Source organism: Elgaria multicarinata, chromosome 1 (genome assembly GCF_023053635.1).
Source record: "Elgaria multicarinata webbii isolate HBS135686 ecotype San Diego chromosome 1, rElgMul1.1.pri, whole genome shotgun sequence".
Taxonomy (NCBI): Eukaryota; Metazoa; Chordata; class Lepidosauria; order Squamata; family Anguidae; genus Elgaria; species Elgaria multicarinata.
In genome coordinates this window covers 127,878,362-127,896,786 of record NC_086171.1, presented here as the reverse complement: position 1 = coordinate 127,896,786, position 18,425 = coordinate 127,878,362, and the positions used below count along the sequence as shown (strand labels likewise).

The following is an 18,425-nucleotide window of genomic DNA, read 5'->3' as shown; positions in this document are numbered from 1 at the left end:
ATGAAGGCTGTAGCAAGAGGAATCTGTATTAGAGAAACATGTAGTTTAAAAAGACAACAACGTGCAGAACAGGAAAAGTTAGAGATAGAAATTAAAAACTTGGAGGAAAGATATTGGCGAAGTAAAGATAAATATAAATTAGTGGAAATACAAGCTAAGAAGAAACAATTAGAAAACTTAAATATAGAAGAGATTCAAAAGAATTTAATGTATATGAAAAGGGAATATTTTGAAAACAGTGATAAGAACTCGAGGTTGCTTGCCAAGCTCACACAAAAAGAAAAAGGGAGGAATGGGATAGAAACGTTGAAAGATAGTCGAGGGAATTATTGTCATGCAATGAAAGCTAAAATAAAAATTTTTCAGGAATTTTATCAGGAATTGTACAAGGGTAAAGAAATTCAACAAGAAAAGGTGGAGGAGTATATTGGAAGGTTTATAAAGAAGGAAATAAAATCAGAATATAAGGAGTTAATGGAGTCAGTAATAACTCAAAGAGAAGTTGAAGAAGTTATTGATAAGTTAAAAGTGGGTAAATCACCAGGAGCAGATGGTTTGGGTCCAGAATATTATAAGGTCTTCAAAGATTGTTTAGTTCCAAAATTAATGGAACTTTATAATAGGATATTATCAGGAGAGAAGATACCTGAATCATGGGAACATTCAGTGATAATTCTGATCCCAAAACCAGATAAAGATTTGACTAATCCTGATTCTTATAGACCTATTTCTTTAATAAATCAGGATGCTAAAATTTTTACGTCTATTATGGCCAAACGATTAAATAAATTTTTGGCAGAATATATAGAAGCAGATCAATGTGGGTTTGTGGTAGGAAGATATATGCATAATTTAGTGGGTAGAGTTTTAAATGTAATAAATGTAATAAAAAAAGCAAATATTAAGGCAGGTATTATGGCATTAGATATTTTTAAAGCTTTTGATTGTGTGAGCTGGCAGGCACTAAAGAGTATTATAGATAAATTGGGATTTGGAAATAAATTTAAAAATGTAATAGAACAGTTATATTCCCAAAATACGGCGGTAGTGGTGGTAAATGACGGACTTACTGAAAAGATACGACTAGCCAGAGGAACAAGACAAGGATGTCCGCTCTCGCCGGTCCTTTTTGTAATGGTTATGGAAGTTTTGGCGAAGGCACTAAGGGAGGATAAAGAATTAGAAGGAATTGGAGAGGTAAGGGAGATAAAGCTAAACATGTTTGCGGATGATACTTTATTGACCATTAAGAATCCATTAAGAAAATTAGAAAGAATTAAATATCAGTTGAGGGAATTTGAGGAAATTACAGGGTTAAAAATAAATTGGTCTAAATCAGAGATGATGTTGTTTAACTATACTAAGAAGGAAGAAAAGGATTGGGAATTTAAGGGGATGGAATTGAAAGTTAAGAATGAGATTAAATACTTGGGAATTAAAATTACAAAAAATCTAGAGAATTTAGAAAGGGAAAATTTAACGAGGTTAAAGAAGGAGGTATTAGAGAAATTGGAGAAATATAAAAGATTAAATTTATCTTGGTTTGGGAGAATAGCTTTGATAAAAATGAAGATATTAGCTAAAATTAATTTCGTATTTAGGATGCTACCTATAAAAATATCAGAAACCGAGATAAAAAGTTGGCAAAATATTATTAATAAATATTGTAATGGAGAAAAGAGAGCAAGAGTGAATAAAAATAATTGGTACCTAAGCCAAAAAAAGGGGGGAATGGGTCTCCCAAACATAAAATTATACTACGTAGCAAATAGATTAAGACATGTTGTAGAAGCAATTATGGGAGTAGGAGATTTATACTGGATGGAAGAAAAAATCATAAGTAAGGTAGAGATGAATTTGGAGAATGTTTTTTTTAAAGATGGAGGAAGAAAATGGGTTGGAAGTATAGATAATCCACTCCTGAGGACTCAATGGGAAATTTGGAGTAAATTTAAAGGGAAGCTGCTTCCGAGCAACTCTCCCTTAGCACCGATAATAATGTTAAAGAATTTCCCAGAGGATCTAAAGGGTAGATTATGTAAAATATTAAAAGAGAAAAATAAAATAAAATTAAAGGATTGGGTAAGAGATATTAAAACAAGAGAAGATATGGAAAATTTGTTAAAGGAGAAGAAGCTATCTTGGCTAGAATATGGTCAATTAGAACAATGGAATAAAAAGTGGATTAAAGATAATAGAATGTGCAGAAAGATGACGAGGTTTGAAGAATTAGTAGTAAGTAAGGAGAAAGGAAAAGGAGGTAGTATAGTTTCAAAAGGATTAATGAGTGAAATATATAAAATATTGTTAGAGAAGGAGTTTAGAGAGAATACAGAGAAAGTGATTTGGGAATCAGATTTGAAGATACAAATAGGGCGACAGAGCTGGGAGGGACTATGGAAACAAAGAGTGTTGAGAAGTTTATCAGTAAGAATAAAGGAGAATTATTTTAAAATTTTATGGAGGTGGTACCTAACCCCGGTTAGATTGAACAAGATAAGTGATCAACATTCAGCAAATTGTTGGAGAGGATGTGGGGAAAAAGGAACGTATTTACATATGTGGTGGCAATGCAAATATGTACAAAGATTATGGAAGATGGTGTTTTCAGAAATTGAAGAAATAGTGGGAATGAAAATAGAACAAACACCAAAAATAGCATTGCTGTCACTATTTGAAGATATAAAGTGTGGAAAAGGAACTATAGAGCTGATATCGAGTTTGTTGGTTGCAGCACGATTGATGATAGCTAGGAACTGGAAGATCCAAGGGGAATATTCTATTGAGGAGTGGTATAAAGTAGTATGGGACATAGCCATTAATGATAAACTGACATGTAATATTAAGTGGAGAAAAGGCGTAACTAAAATAAATGAGTTCGAAGGAATTTGGAAACAGTTCCTAGTGTTCGTGTTTACTAAGGGAGATGGGAAACCACCATCAGAAGAAACGATTAGATTTTGGACTCAAGAATGATCCCGAGGTGGGGGGTGCACTTTTATGTTAAGAATGAAAATGTTGTAGTGTGATAAGGCATATGTAATAGTTTTTGATATTTGTACTCAACAATTATTCAATATGTATGAAGCAGATATTTGATGTATTTCTTTTTCTTATTGTGTTTGTTTCAATTATATTTTGGAAATGTTCATTTATGTTTATATAGTGTTGAAAATGAATAAAAATTATTAAAAAAAAAAAAAAAAAAAAAGAAACATTTTTAATTTATTGTTACAGAGGAAACCACTCAAGGATCGTTCCAGATGGAAAAATTAACTAGGTGCCTGGCTTCCCCTCCTGCACCCCACTTTTGAAACTCATTGTAGCTTTCACATTTAGAGCAATACCATCTTGAAGTCTTGCATTAAATTATAAATGTCCATTTCCTATACCGGCTTCTAGAATTTAATCCTAGACTTTCAGGTTTTGGATTAAATTAAATTGCGTTTACTTACAACACAAGGCAAAGCAAAACAAGAGAGGAGAAAGAAAGAACTTTCATTCTAAATAAATACGAGGTGCAAATTACTCTTCTCTTAACTTCTGTTTCTAAAAAATTCTGAATGTTGTAACTTTCCAAACATACTCACATATCTCAAGGGTATAAAAACAGGTTTCGCTCCTGCCATCCTCACCATGGGCTCGTAACAGTCAAAGAAGGGTTCTATTATTATCACCTAAAATAAATATAATAGTGATATGTGAATGAGAAATTATGAAGTGATATATACCTTTTTTCAGAGACGGAACCAGCATTTGCTCTGATACAGTATCAAGGAAATCACACAGCATTAAAAGCAGCAGTTCTTGAGTCAGCAAACATGGGCAGTATTTTAGTTATCAGATATTCTCAGAGCTTTTACTATTAAACAATAGAGCCACTGCTTCTTTAGAATGACGGAGAAATATTGAGTAAGACAGAAAAGTCTGCACCATGTAAGAGAAAGACCAGAGGATAACAGCTTCATTCTGTGAGCTCAGGATAATAGGAAAGTAGTGAACCGCCTAGAGAGCCCCGACTATTGGGCAGTATAGAAATGTAATAAATAAATAAATAAATAAATGATGGGAACAGAAAGGGTGAAGGACACTGAAGGGAAAGGGATGAGTGAAAGACATCAATCAAAAGTTTGAAGAAAAATATCAAATGATAACTACTACTTCATTACTACTTTTACTCCAAATGAGATAGTTCGTTTATTTTGATTTAGAGCCCATTCTGCCCTAAGTACTTAATATGGGCAATGTTCTAGAGTTTACAAAGCTTTAAAATTCCCAGTTATTGATAGACTAATACAATCCCAACGAAAAGGCTTGAGACCAAAGTTGGGAAAATATTTCAAATTCTGAAAAATCAGAATCAATTTCTCCAGTCCTATATGGGAAAGGGAGAAAATTTACAATAGGCTGAAAATTGAGTAGTAGGTGGCTGGAAAATCCATCAAAGTTTATTTCTTATGCTACAAGAACTAAGAAAAAAGAATTCTAAAGTTATTATTTTTAATAAAATGAAGAGAGTTTTATTTTATTTTGGGATACAACACAAAACTTACTTCATCTTCAACTTCAATGAGTCCCTGAATTGCACTAAACAGAGATCCATAGCCTCCTACTGTCACCAGGATGTCAGTGTAGGGGTCAATCTTTTTTTGACAAACTTTTTCATACACTTGGGACAAGACTTTCACCAACAATGGATGTCCCTGTGTACATTTTTTACAAGAAAATAAAACATGCAATTAGACGTCTGTGTCACTTAATGACTAGCAAAGCAGACAAACAACATAGTGTCATATGTCAGCCACATGCACTATGGCTAATGCACAAAATATAGAGTAGCTAAATTATAAATCTTTAGAATAGTATGCCTAAGAATAACAGGCAGATACAAGTCACCAATTTGAGAGAGAACTGTGTACGCTAAGATGAACAAAAATTGTAATATAGGGCACAATTCACATGGAATGTGAACTGTTTCCCACTGAATAGGAATCTTTGTGCAAGATTACAAGCTGTGAATTGTGCCCACAGTTAGTCAATAAGATTGAAATCTATGATAGTGCCCCTTATAAGAAAAAAATTAACTATCTAGAAACAAAAAGGTTCATGAGGCTTACATGTTCTAGTACATTTCAGAAACAGTTATACTGCAGTTCATGATTCACTTTAAAAGGAATAAGTAGTCCAAAACAGTAAAACCTAAGTAGCAGGAATAAGGATTACTACACATCTCCACTATACCTTCTGTTTACTGTCTGGCTAGAGTGACGGTATCAGGCTCTGGATTGTACAAGTAGCCTGAAAAGCCAAGGAGCTGCACCCAAAGTGAAGCAAGAACCTGGCATGAGCCTAAGATAAGCAAGGAGATTCAAGGCAAATGAGAGCAGCAACTAGCCTGGAAAGGAGTTTTCACAAATTTGCCTAAGATACATGAAAATCCATGTTACCCATGGGTATCTTCCAACTATTATGGAGTTCCTACTAAAATCTACACTGCCAAACCAAACACAAACAAACAAAAACCCTAAACTTGTGGATTTTTAAAAAGGAGGCAAGTCTGCATAAAAGAAAAAGAATGTATTCAGTTCATCTTGCCCTATGTACAGTCCTCTTTGGACCAAATTTACATTGACAACTGTTTAGAAGTTTATGATTCGAGGCTGTGTTTCTATTCAGCATGAATCCTTAGGAGGAGCATGAGAAACAACCTGGCTATGCAACTAATTTAAAGCAACTTCTGAAGAGAATTTCTGGAAATACAATGTACTCACAAAGCCCCGTGTGTACTGGTTCAGCCTATCCACAGATGATGCTTTCGCTAATTCTTCTTTTACATAGTTAGGAGGAGATATATCTGGAAGGCCTTGCCCAAGATTAACAATTGAGGGATCTGCAGCTACTTTTGTAAATTCTACCCTATGAAAGTGGGGGAAATATTCCAATGATATATCATACAAAATTATGAGGAAAAATTCTCCAGATTCATGATAAATCAGAACACAACATAGAACAAATGGTCCGGTAAGAAACCACCCTGGAGGGGTTGATCAGATATCTCAGAGGCCTACCTGCCAAGTAGCCACCAAGAGTTTAAGATGCCAAGAACTCTATGGTGACACTCCCAGATTAGATATAGGTGTTATGAGCGTTAAGTGGTTGCTGTCAAAATCAATAGCCCTACATCTAATTCTCCCCTCCCAAAATAGCCTTAAACTAAACCAATCCATTGACCCTCATTATTTAAATAATGGAAGCCTTTGTGGATTTATCTACTATTTAATCAGATTCACCAGCTGCACAACCAGTAATTATCATTATTGTTGGTCCAGGCTATCTCTTAAACAAAAAAGAAAGGAAGAGGATAATTTATACATGCTAAGGGGAAGAAGCAGAAGAACAACACACAACATGTAATGACAACACAGAGTATGGATTGAATATGCATTGTCGTTGAATCATGGGTTGCTGAACCATGGGTTGTCATTACATGCAAATCCTGCACTATGATTTAACTATGATTTGTTAACCAGGAACAACCTACCTACATTTGCCCAACAACCTACATTATATGCTTTTAGACGCCAGGTGAAGACCTTTTTATTCTCCCAGCATTTTAATAGTCTATAAATAAATTTTAACTTGGTGTTTTAAATTTGTAATTTTGCATTGCTGCTGTTTTTATCTGGTTGAGCTTTTATATTGTATTTTATATTATGGTTTTATACTGTTGTTTTATACTTTGAATGTTTTTAATTTTTGTGAACCGCCCAGAGAGCTCTGGCTATTGGGCGGTATAGAAATGTAATAAATAAATAAATAGGAAGAGACCCCATTGTTTGTTGTTCGGTTGTGAGTTCTGGGTTGTTCATGGTTAACAATCTATAGTTAAACCACATTGTAGAGTATGTTGGGTTTTCACATAACAACAACCCATGATTCAACAACAACAACAACAACCAATTTAACAACCCATACTAACCCCATGCCCAACCCATATTCTGTGTTGTCATTACATGCGAACTAGGTAAATGGCTGCATTCACATGTAACGCTAAATTGTGAATCATATTAGTATGGGTTGTTGAATCATAAGTTGTTATCTGCGAACCTGGAACTATGGGTTATCTATGAGTTATTAACCATGAAAATAACTTGTGGTTTGTTGTTAGGCTGTGAAGTGAGTTGTTTAAATCACGGGTTGTACTTATGTGTGAACCCAGAACTGTTGGTTGTTCATGAGTTGTTTTGCCAGGCCAAAGAGGCAGTGATAAACAAAACAAAAAAACAAAAAAAACAGCCGCTCTACATGCCAGTATTACAGTGCCACAAAGCCATGTGGGATACAGGGAAGGTGTGGGCAAAGTGGCAGAAGCCATTGTATATGTGCTATGACTTTGGGAGGGGCTTCCAAGTTCCCGCCCCCGCCCCCTCATAGCCACAACAGAAAGAACCACAGCACCTGCTTTCTGAGATCCAAAAGCAGGCTTGGATGACCTCAGAGTTCAAAAAAGGGGGGCATTCCAGTGAGAGAAAAGGGGAAAGGCTATGCAAAATCCTATAACTTCTCCAACCCAGGTCCTGCCCCTGCCAGCAGCAGTGCAACTACTGTATATGCCCTCAGATTCCCCTCTAGAGGAAAATGTAAAAAAAAAAAGAGGACGGAGGCAGAAATTGTCTCCGTCGCTTTCTGCCCTGTTGGCAGCAGCCTGGCAGGGCATAGCATACTCCAAAGCCTCCAAGTTTGCAGGTTTCCATCTAGTGGGAGGCAACTCAATAGGGATGCGCCCTAAATCAGTTTTGATGCCACCCTGTTCTATCCTTTTGATTAACTTTAGGACAGTCTACACTGTTTAACCTTAGCCAGATATTAGATCATGTATCCCGGTACCCTACTAATGATTCTGAGCTACTGGTTCTATATGAATAGAACTCAAAATAGAACAGACCAGCCATGGTTTATTTTGCACTTTGTTTCTTTTAAAATATACCTTTAATGTGTTTTTATTCTATTTTATTTTGCCCACTGCTCAGAAATTCTGAATGGGGAGCAATAAATAAATAAATAAATAACAAAATAAATTGACTGGCAAGGAAATGGAAGGCATTTCCTCTGTAAAAGTGGAGGCAAGATGAGAAGATGTGCTGAGATGAGAACAGGACTGCCAACTTTTGAACTGAACACTGTGGCTGTGAAAACATCACCAGGTGATGATGTTTATCTCAATGCTGTGAAAACCTTCACCTACTGATTCATGTACATCAATATGACGTTAAAGGCACCTAAGCAGATCAGATCAGTTTTTCCCCACACATATACCTGGTCAGCTGGTAACACAGATGGAAAAAAAAAATGGGTCCACAACATGTACAGATACATTCATTATTTATCCATATGTTCTTTTTCATTAATTATTACTTACCACACATTGCTATCAAGCCCTTCAATTCGTTTTGCATTTTTGTGGTTGAAGGTCATGGTCTACATACAAAAAAATAAAAAAGAACAGAGGGTTTTTGTTAGAACCATAGAGTATCATACTGTTAAACACTGTGACATTTATCCTTTTATATTTTCTCCTAAAGTAAAGCACCACTGATGAATTGACAGATGCTGCATACAAAGTTCAAACTAAAACCATCTTTCAATGCACATTTGACCAATTCTCAATTTATACAGGGATAACAACAATATGAACAACAAAACTTCAGAGTCATTTCTGTTCCACCCCAATACAGGAAAGACAGGGCACTTACTTGAAAATAAAGAGGTATGGAAGTGGAATTAATACCTCTTGCTTCTTTTCAAGGACAGTTATGAAGTAATTCACAGAGCAAAGATGCAAAGGCCAGGCTGTATGCATAAAGACTTGTATAATAATTAAACAACCTATAACTGGATTATAGGCTTTTCCCTCACTAGACTGAAATTGGTTCTATGCTCTTTTAGTCATATGAAGAAAGAATCTAGTAGGTTCAGAGCCTCATTGGTTGTGCAAACTAGCCTGCCCTAAACAAAGGACAGCAGAATAACTGTTTCTACATTTTCCCAAAGCAAACAAAATCCGTGTTTTCCCTTTCCTTAGTACATCCATAAAGATTTTATGAAAACAAAGAACTAATTGATTTTTTAAAAAAATAGTACTATAAAAGCGAGGTTTGGCCAACATACAACTCAAGCACTAGCAAAATAACAATATCAATATTAATATATTGGTATTAAAATTCAAAAGAACTCATTCTACCATTTCCCCAAAGAAACATCAAAGGTACTTGATCAATGGTGATGTGAGTGTAGTGTAAGTGAATGTTCTACACTCACTGAGTGACACAACTATAGTACAAATAAAAGGAAGCACTGTCTGAATGGCCTTGATTGTATTGCACTTGTTATAGATGTGCATGCCAGAACATTGTTTCTCAACTTCTGCCCATATCTGTTTCAGATCTTGGACTGCTTCATACTAGTCATAGAGACAAAGATCAAATATTTTATTTTTGAAGCTTTGTTCTGGCACAGTAAATACAACATTCTGGACCCCCTTCTCCACCCCCCCACCCCCCGGCTTAACTTCAAAATAGCCTTTTTCAAACACTTCCGGAAACGCTTCAAACTGTCGCTGAATGGTCTTGTAGACAAGAGTTCAACCTGGGATTATAAATAATTTTAATACTTGGTTGCTACTAGTAAGGAAATGGTTACATCAAGCTACAATGTAAGTCGGGATCCTTAAAAGCTTTTACTTGGCTTTCCCCATCTTGAAAGATTCCATATAATCCTATGTTATGAGAAAACTGAAGTACAGATGAGCAGTACCTTGGTGAGGGATATGCAGCAAGAAAGGGCAAAGAAGAAGCTCGTTGAAGGGATACAAATATCTTTCTTTCTCTCTTTCGGTTCAGGCTGTAACCTAAACACACTTATTTGATAGTAAATGCCAAATGGTATTTACTTCCTTTCTGACTGAAACACGAAGCAGATTCACCACCCAACTGACGTTAGAGCCACAAGCCTTCTAAGTAAAAATGCACAGGGTCAGGTTGTTAATGTTGTAACACAGTCTGATCCTATGTAAATTCACTTTGAATGAAGTGTCACTTAATTCAATGGAAGTTACTTCCTGCACTTCCAACAAAAAAGTGACAATTAAAAAGAACAGTATGATTTGTTTTAAATGATTCAAGAGCTTGGTGTATATTCAATAAAAGTAACATTACCAGGCTGTTGCAAGGGACTACTTTTAGTAAAGAGGCTCCTCAAGCAAGCTGAGAATCATGTTCTGTAAAATATGATAAATCAGGCAGTGATGAGAGCCAAGTAGCCAAGATGCCTAGCCCATAACATATGGACTCCAGCATTATCAAGATTTGAACCTCGGCATTTCAAGTGGTATGTTTAGCTACACTGTTGCGTTTTCAGCACTCCAGATCTTTTTCTTAACTATGAAAACCATGCAAAACCTAATTAAGTCTTTAAAAAAACCTGTCTTTTTAGGATTCAAAGATGCTCTGCTTAACCATTTATTCTATTCTACTAATAATTCTAACATTCACTTCAAATTGCACTGCAGAAAACTGATCAGCCAGGAAAAAAATTAAAGCATAAAGCTGAGTGTCTAACTGCTTCTACTCCACTAAACAAAAATGTTCTTAGATGAATCACACATATCCTGTTGAAAATAATAATAAAAATATTCAGTAAAGCTGGAAAATCCAAGTAAAAATCAGAAAGAGTGGCAATTCCTGGCCAGAAAAAGCTACCCAAGGGAAAATTCAAATGGAGAGGAAAGGGAAAACCAGAGTTGATTAATTCTCATAAACATTCATGGACTAGAATTGTGTTCACCCAACACATGAGATAACTGAATCAAATTTAAAATCCTATCAACACTGCCTTAAATGTAGCTTGGAAAGCAAAATCAGCGTGCTCTACTTTTATCATAGAATCATAGAATAGTAGACTTGGAAGGGGCCTACAAGGCCATCGAGTCCAACCCAAGTTTATATAGTTAAACTTCGATGCAACAAAAGCAAAAGTATGCAAAAGAGAACACTGTATTCTATGCAATGTAGAAGGTGACCATTAAAGTGTCTGGCAATGGTGGCAAACAAAACAAACAATGTGACGAAACCAGATATCCAGATTCAGGATAGCTGCCACTGGAGATTCCACAATAAATTTAACAAGATACACATATAATCATATAATCTATGAAAATACATACTGGACAGGTTGAAAACCTGAAGCATCTCAAAGGATAAGTTATCTTCAGTAGTGATGTTTTAATGCCAAGGCAGCTGAAGCATTGCTGAGCAAAGAACATGCCTGCATAACAATAAGTTTTCAAGAATATGAAGCAACTCCATAGAGACAATAGTGCCAAATATCAAATAACTATATAACTGTTCCTCAAAGCAACCCAAAATGGGCAATATATGCATGCAATTAAGTTTGGATTGTACATCTTAGTGATCAATCATCAGACAGTAAAATAAATGGGGCAATTCATATTAATATGAAGACATTAAACTGAGAATTCAAGAGAGGCAACCCTATTAATCATATCTGAGTCAGAAAAATCTAAGTAACCTGCTCATGCAATGCCATCTGGATCAAGAAAACTAGTAAATTTATTTAGCGACAAAAGAGCAATCAAATCAGAGTTATAAGGCCTAACTACTGAGGAAAGAGCCCTTGGGATCAGAGGAGCTAGTTCACCGAAAATTTTGGCTCAATGTGCTGCAGCAGAAACTTCTGAATCATTTAAGAATGATTAAGAAGAGTAGAAATAAACAGTATGTATCATTATTATATTTTTAAAAAGCATCAATAAGCTGTGACATTTAGAATATTACATACCATTCTCCCCCACCTGGATCTCCAAAGAAAGGCACAGAAAAGGACAACCAGAATGGTCAGGGGCTTGGGGGCACCTTCAATAAAATTGACTGGGAGTATATTCAGGATAGGAAAATGTAAATATCCTTCACACAATGTATAATTAACTTACAGAATTCAAAATCACAATCTGTGTGATGAGCTGTATTTTAGGTGATTTTAGACAGATTCATGGAAGATATGACTAACAACCATAAATAGACCTGACAACACAAAAAGTCTGCCTGATTACAGCCCTGTAACCACCGCATAACCTGGCAGAGCCCAATTTCAATGTCTGCAACCCCTCCTCCTATTATTATCTTAAGACTCTGATCATGCAGATATCCTGACTACATTACCAGTCTTTCTACACATCCCCACCAGCCTGCTTTTTGTAACATCTTGCTTGGTGAAGAAATCTAGAGATCTTAAAAGGTAGCAAATGTTTTTTGTGATCTTTGAGTTGGCCTGATGAAGGTATCCAGATGTTTTGAACTTCAGTTCTCATCACCCCTTGGTATCCATAATAGAATGCTGAAAGGAGACCAGTTTAAGCTGGAGGGCATCAGGTTGAGGAAGGTTATATTATATAGATTTTGATTTTTTTTCCCCCTATGACCTCTTTGTTTTCTCTTTGTTTCCTCTTTGTTTTCTGGTTTACAATGAAATTGTAACTTAATGCAAACACGTAATCTCATAGACTTATGAAAGGGTGCTTTGGGGCTGCTTTTCTTTGTAAAGAAAATAAACTAGGGAAAACACCTTTGCCAATGATCATGCAGCACATTATATTATGACTAGATACTGAGAGTCGGGGACTGGCAAATTACCACACGTCATCTACTGATCCACCAGGGTGATCTTTCACTCCTATTTTAGATCTAGTAACTACCTGATCGTTGTAACTAGCTAAGATTCAGTACTCCAAGTATAAATCATATTTTATGGTTATAGAACCAGTATGCACATTTATTTAGAAAGTATCTAAATAATAAATGGATTTTAAAAATGTAAATAAATTATTTAAATGGACCCTTTTTTCTTGGCAATTTTAAATCAAGATTTAAAATTTGATTTAAATCAGGATGGATGGATTTAAATAATCTTGACTGAAATAATAATCAGTAAACACCTGAAAGCACAAGATATATTACCTGCCAAGGATTTAGAAACCCAGCATATAACAGAAAATATATTATTATTGCAGTTTACTACATAAAACATTGTTTCAAAATATATTCTAAATAAGATTCTTGATTTTTATTTATGGTGAATTCAGGGTATCAACTGAATTTCTGTACTCATTGTATTCCTGCACTTATTTTTTATTATTCTTATTTTTTTGTCATTGGCATATAAGCTTTCAGGTTAACACAACAGTATGTTCTAAGATTTGGATCAGAAAGAAGTGTATTGGGCTTGTCTCTTTGCTCATAATCATTAACATGAATAGAAGCTATGCTTCACTACTCACCAAATGATTTATAGGTTGGAAAAATAGTTCTATTCACTGTCCCCTGCAACTATAGCAGTTAAGGTTTAAATACATTAAGGAGTAACTAAGCTCTGTGTTAAACATTACAGCTATCACACACACACCTCTAAAAATCACTTCCCTAAGAAGCACTTCATGTAACAGTAGTGCTCTATGAAGTTAGGTTTAAAAGACTGTAATGGCTCAGTTTGCATGTCACAGGGTTATTTTTAAAACCCTGGGCTATCATGAACGCTTGGCTTCTCCTGCCAGCACGCTTGGCTATACTACAGAGGGACAACTCATCCCCAGGGATATTTAGTGTGATATCTGGCTTGTCCTCTCCCCGAACAACCCAGAGTTGGAACCTAGCTCTGAGTTCCAGGTTTGGAACCCAGAGCATCTCTGGATTGTTTAGCTGCTCCCACTAGCATGGAGCAGCTATGGGCTAGGAAAAGCCTAGCAGGAGCGATTGAGCTGCTGAACTACCAGGCTGGTTCGTTCATTTTTTAAACCTGTGTTGTGACATGAGAACCTGTCAGTATTTATGCACTGATTAAAATGCATGTAGTCTGCTGTGCCTAAGAGGGGTTTAAATTTTATGCCACCACCAAGCAGTGGTGAAACCAGAAAAAAATATGGGGTGGGGGTACGTTTTGGGAGTTAGAATGTAAAGAGTGCCTTTCATTCAAGTAGCCACTAGTTAAGTGGAACACTTATCCTAATTAGCTGGGGGGCAAGCCTCCCTAAATTTTCTCTGCCCCTCCTAATTTCCCCCCATCAAATAATGTAAATATCTTAGAATTTTGTCTTCAAAAGGCTTACAAACCAGATGAACTGCACCCCTACTTTTTTGGCACTATCCCGAATTTTAAGCTGGCTAGGAGCATGCCACCCAACCCCTCTAAAGCTACCTACAGGACTCACTTGGAGCTTTGAACGTTTTAACTTGTTCCAAGTTTGTGTTATGTGACTTCAAGATTTATTCTAAACGGAGATATATTACATTCCGTAATATGAAGGCAAAATTCACACCCCTTTTTAAACCCTGACTCCTGAGAACTGCGGGATGCATGTGATGACAATTCAACCCAAAATGAAAGCATTGGGTACACCATTTCTTGTCCTCAAAGTTCTCCTGTTCATTCCTCAAATCTTTTCGGCATTTAATGGAACTGGCAAACAGAAGACTTAAAAATGGTGCCGGCAAACAACCAATTAATGTAGGATAACTCAGCGGGCTTGCAGCACTTGTAATTATTCCGCAAGGTCCAAGTTGCACTCCACTCATGCTCAGAGACACTGTTTGAATGATACAAGGCTGAGTGCTGGTATTCAAGCAAGTCCTGGGGAGGACTCCTTGGGCTAAACCACTCCCGTGTCCAGGGGTTATTTTTATTATTAACTTTATTGATATTTCACGTTTCACCCTCCCCATCTCACCCTTCACTAGAATTGCATTGGATTCCCCCCACCCCATCTGCCTCTCTCCTTTCCCTTCACATTCGGGAGATCTCGAGGTGGGGAAGAGGCAGAGTTTTCCAAAACGCCCCTCAGAGGCCATTTTCTCTCATTCTGCGTAATTACTAGTTTATGAAGCCAGCGAAGGCGAGGGGCGGAGTGGGGGACACCGGGGCGGGCTGCCTGTTTCCGAGCCGCTAAAGGGACCGCTCAAAAAGACGGACACGGAAGCCTGGGGGGAAACATCTCCTCTCTTTCAGCCACAAAACCGTCAACTAGTCGGCCTTACCTCGCTTGTGTCCCCCCCTTTCCCCGGATATGGCGTGTCCTTTCCACCCGAGAGGCGGTGAAAACCGAGTAGCAGGGGAGTGGCTAGCCAGGCCGCGGCGGGAGTTGGCCTGCTTGCCTTGGTTCGTCTGTATTTTCCTGGGGGCCCTCGGCAGCTTCTTTGTGGCGGCGGCCGTGGGTCAAGCGCTTGCTCCCGTCCTGTCATTCTGAAGCTTTTCCAATGTCCATCGTAGCCTACGTTGGCTAGTGTCAAGTGGTAAAGCTGCTTCTGGGTTTTACTACTTCAAGATACGTGACGCGCGCGTGTATGTGTATTGGTTGTATCCCGTATTAGTCCTACTTAGAGTAGACCCATGGGTCTTGAGTACACGTACGTTCCATTCATTTCTATAAGTCTACTCTAAGTAGGCCTAACATTGGAAACAGCCCAAAGAAGGGGTAACATGTTTGCAACAACTACATTTAAAAAACAACAACACGCATTACAGCTTCAGTCTAATAATCTCTCTTACAAAGATTTTTTCTATCTGGAGTGTGACGTGTGTATGTATCTTTAAGAGGACTGCAGCTGTCAGTCTCCAGGTCCTCGAAGGCCTGGTGAAAAAGTATTAAATTTTCAAGTCACCTCTCTGAATTGTCCAGTAGAGGGCAGCATTTCATAAACAAATTTTTGTAAAGATTTGAGCTTTTAGAGGAAAAATAAAAAACACTTTTCTTACTTATGATCATTGATTCTAAAACCTTGTGCATTTTGATTACATGCTGCCTCTGGAACTTAACACTCAGGAAAGTGGGAAGCGTACAGCACTTACGATGCTTGTAAGGCAAATATATTCTGAGGATATGAGTCTGCAATAAAATATTTATTTACCTGCCTTTTTTCCTCCAAGGAACCCAACGTGACATACATAATCCTCCTCCACTTTATCCTCAACAATAACGCTGTGAGGTCGGTTGGACTGAGAGCTTGTGACTGGCCCAAAATCACCCAGTGGGTTTCCATGGCCAAGTGGGGACTAGAACTCAGATCTCCCAACTCCCAAACACTTTAGCATTACACCACACTTCTGAGCACCTACACTTTACCATGTTAGGGAAAAATCCCCAAGCAGAAGGGAGGGAACATGAAAACCAGACAAGTCCAGATACAGTGACTATTTCTTTATTAACTACACATGTAGGAGGAACCTCACCCTCGACGGATCAAAAGCAAGATTCTCTACCCATCATCCACAACCAACATTTTTTATAACATTCCACATCCCTCCTGAGGGGCTTATGCTCCTCCCTCCTCCCATCCCTTACTGATTGCAGAGTTATACATTTTCCATAAACGAAACTATTTCTAACAGCTAACAACACATGATATCGGTGACACTATGCCTCGTTTATGTAACATGGTGTACCGATAAGCCCCCCTACCCCGCATGCAAGGACAGGCAAAGCTAATAACAAGCACAAGTACACCAGAGCGTCTAGAATAGTGACAACATGGATCCAGGATCCAAACCTAAGAAGGTGTGTTTAGGAAGTTGTTACCCATGACCAGGCAGATTAGGGCCTTGTTTGTGTGTTAGAAAGTACAGGGCAGCCTTGAGCAACTGCCAACTGCATTTCCGATGACTCTTAAAAAATGGAAAGGGGGAAGGGAGGGGTTTGATTGCAGAGGCTTGAGTGCTTGGTTTACACTTTTCCCACAGAAAGGGGGTCTTTTGGTGGGGGGGTCTTTTGACCCACCTTAACAACCACTAGTACAATAACCAATACCACCTCCAGGTTTTGAAGGATCCTTGGGCAAGATACCTAGAGTGGGCCCCTCTCCCTTCTTACTCACCACCATTGTCACCAGCTACTCCTCCACTGCCTCTTCTTCATCCTCACTACCATCCTTGCTTACCAGGCAGAGAGCCAATGACCAAATAGGTAGTGGCATCTACTGCTCCTCCTTCCTTCACACCATCACCATTTGCTGGGCCAGAGTTTCCAGGGAGCTTCCATCCTTTCTGCTCAGAAGAGCACCGTCGCTTTCCTCCTCTCTGTCTCCCCTTCTTTTTCAAGAAAGGAACTCATCAGCACTTCACAGCACTTCACAGATCCTCAGATATAGAGAGGTAAATCTTTGCATTATCTTCTGTTTTCCTTCTAAGGGGTCCATATTCTTTTCCTCCCTTTTCCTAATATTCCATCCCATTCCAAACTCCAAAAGCTCTTGGCTTTGGGAGCTCCTCTTTCTTTTATGCCTATCCATCCACTTTCTTCCCAAACCCCTGCATTTGCTCTACCCCTCCTTCAAAACTCTCTCAAAATTCTGTTTATCCCCCATTCAATTTATTTATTTATTTATTTATTACATTTTTATACCGCCCAATAGCCGAAGCTCTCTGGGGATTCACAAAAATTAATACCATAATAAAACTACCAACAGGTTGAAAACACAAATACAAAATACAGTATCAAAAGCACAACCAGGATAAAACCACATAGCAAAATTGATATAAGATTAAATTCCAAGCTGAAACTTCTTTCTCCCTGCCACACTTTCATTGCCCACCCTTTATTAGAAATTATTATTCTAATTCCTTAGATGTATGTATAGTTCTAATTCCCCTGATGTGTGATTTTAATTCGTTTAAATTCTTCTTTAATAAAACACGAATTGCTTTCAAGGAACATGTTGTAGTCTCTGACTTTCTCATCTTGGGGTATAATATTTTCCTAAGCAGAGTTTAACACCAAAAGATCCCTCATGTATTTTTTTAGTTTTTACATGTGTGATATGCACACCAATGTAAATTAAAGCACACTCTGGACCATGTGGATAGCATTCAATAAGTTGCATCCAATGTTAGTATAACTTAGGTCTCATTCTTTTTCATAGGTCTGTTCTAAGTAATAACAATAAAATAATAATAATAATAATAATAATAATAATAATAATAATAATAAATGAATTTCTTACCCGCCTCTCCCTCTGGATCGAGGCGGGGAACAACATCAAATACAAAAATATTGTAAAATACATAAAACTGATTAAAAACATATAAAACTAATACATTATTAAAATACCAGCCAGACATTGGATGTAATCATGTATTACCTACCCAAGATCCTGCATTTGATAAACTTTATTTTTTAATGGTACTTGTCAAAATATGGCCCAATGCTTCATTTTAAACCTAAGTCCCATCCCACATTTACTTAGGAATAATTAACGGAGAAGCTGGAGTGTGGTTTTATGTATTTGCAAGATGCAAGTTCAGATGTAAGAGGCCTTGTTTCTTATTGACAAATGCTGGCTTGATTTTTTAATATTTATTACAATGAT

The 18,425-nt window shown here is 37.2% G+C and overlaps 1 protein-coding gene across 6 annotated transcripts in view; it reads right to left on the bottom strand.

Annotated features, from left to right (window-relative positions):
* Positions 1-15,231, bottom strand: part of KYAT3 (kynurenine aminotransferase 3) — a 33,948-nt gene extending 18,717 nt beyond the window's left edge. The window contains exons 1-6 of one of the 6 annotated variants that reach the window (XM_063136564.1): positions 15,102-15,231; positions 11,222-11,322; positions 8,420-8,478; positions 5,772-5,916; positions 4,554-4,703; positions 3,591-3,677 (exon numbers count right to left, since the gene is read on the bottom strand). In XM_063136564.1, the coding sequence (XP_062992634.1) occupies positions 3,591-3,677; positions 4,554-4,703; positions 5,772-5,916; positions 8,420-8,478; positions 11,222-11,320 (540 nt within the window). In that variant the 5' untranslated portion in view covers positions 11,321-11,322; positions 15,102-15,231. Of the gene's footprint in view, positions 1-3,590; positions 3,678-4,553; positions 4,704-5,771; positions 5,917-8,419; positions 8,479-11,221; positions 11,323-14,938; positions 14,957-15,101 lie in introns of those variants that run through there. The other 5 variants (XM_063136533.1, XM_063136541.1, XM_063136557.1 and 2 more) reach the window with 5 other exon arrangements.
* Between the last annotated feature and the right edge of the window lie 3,194 nt (positions 15,232-18,425).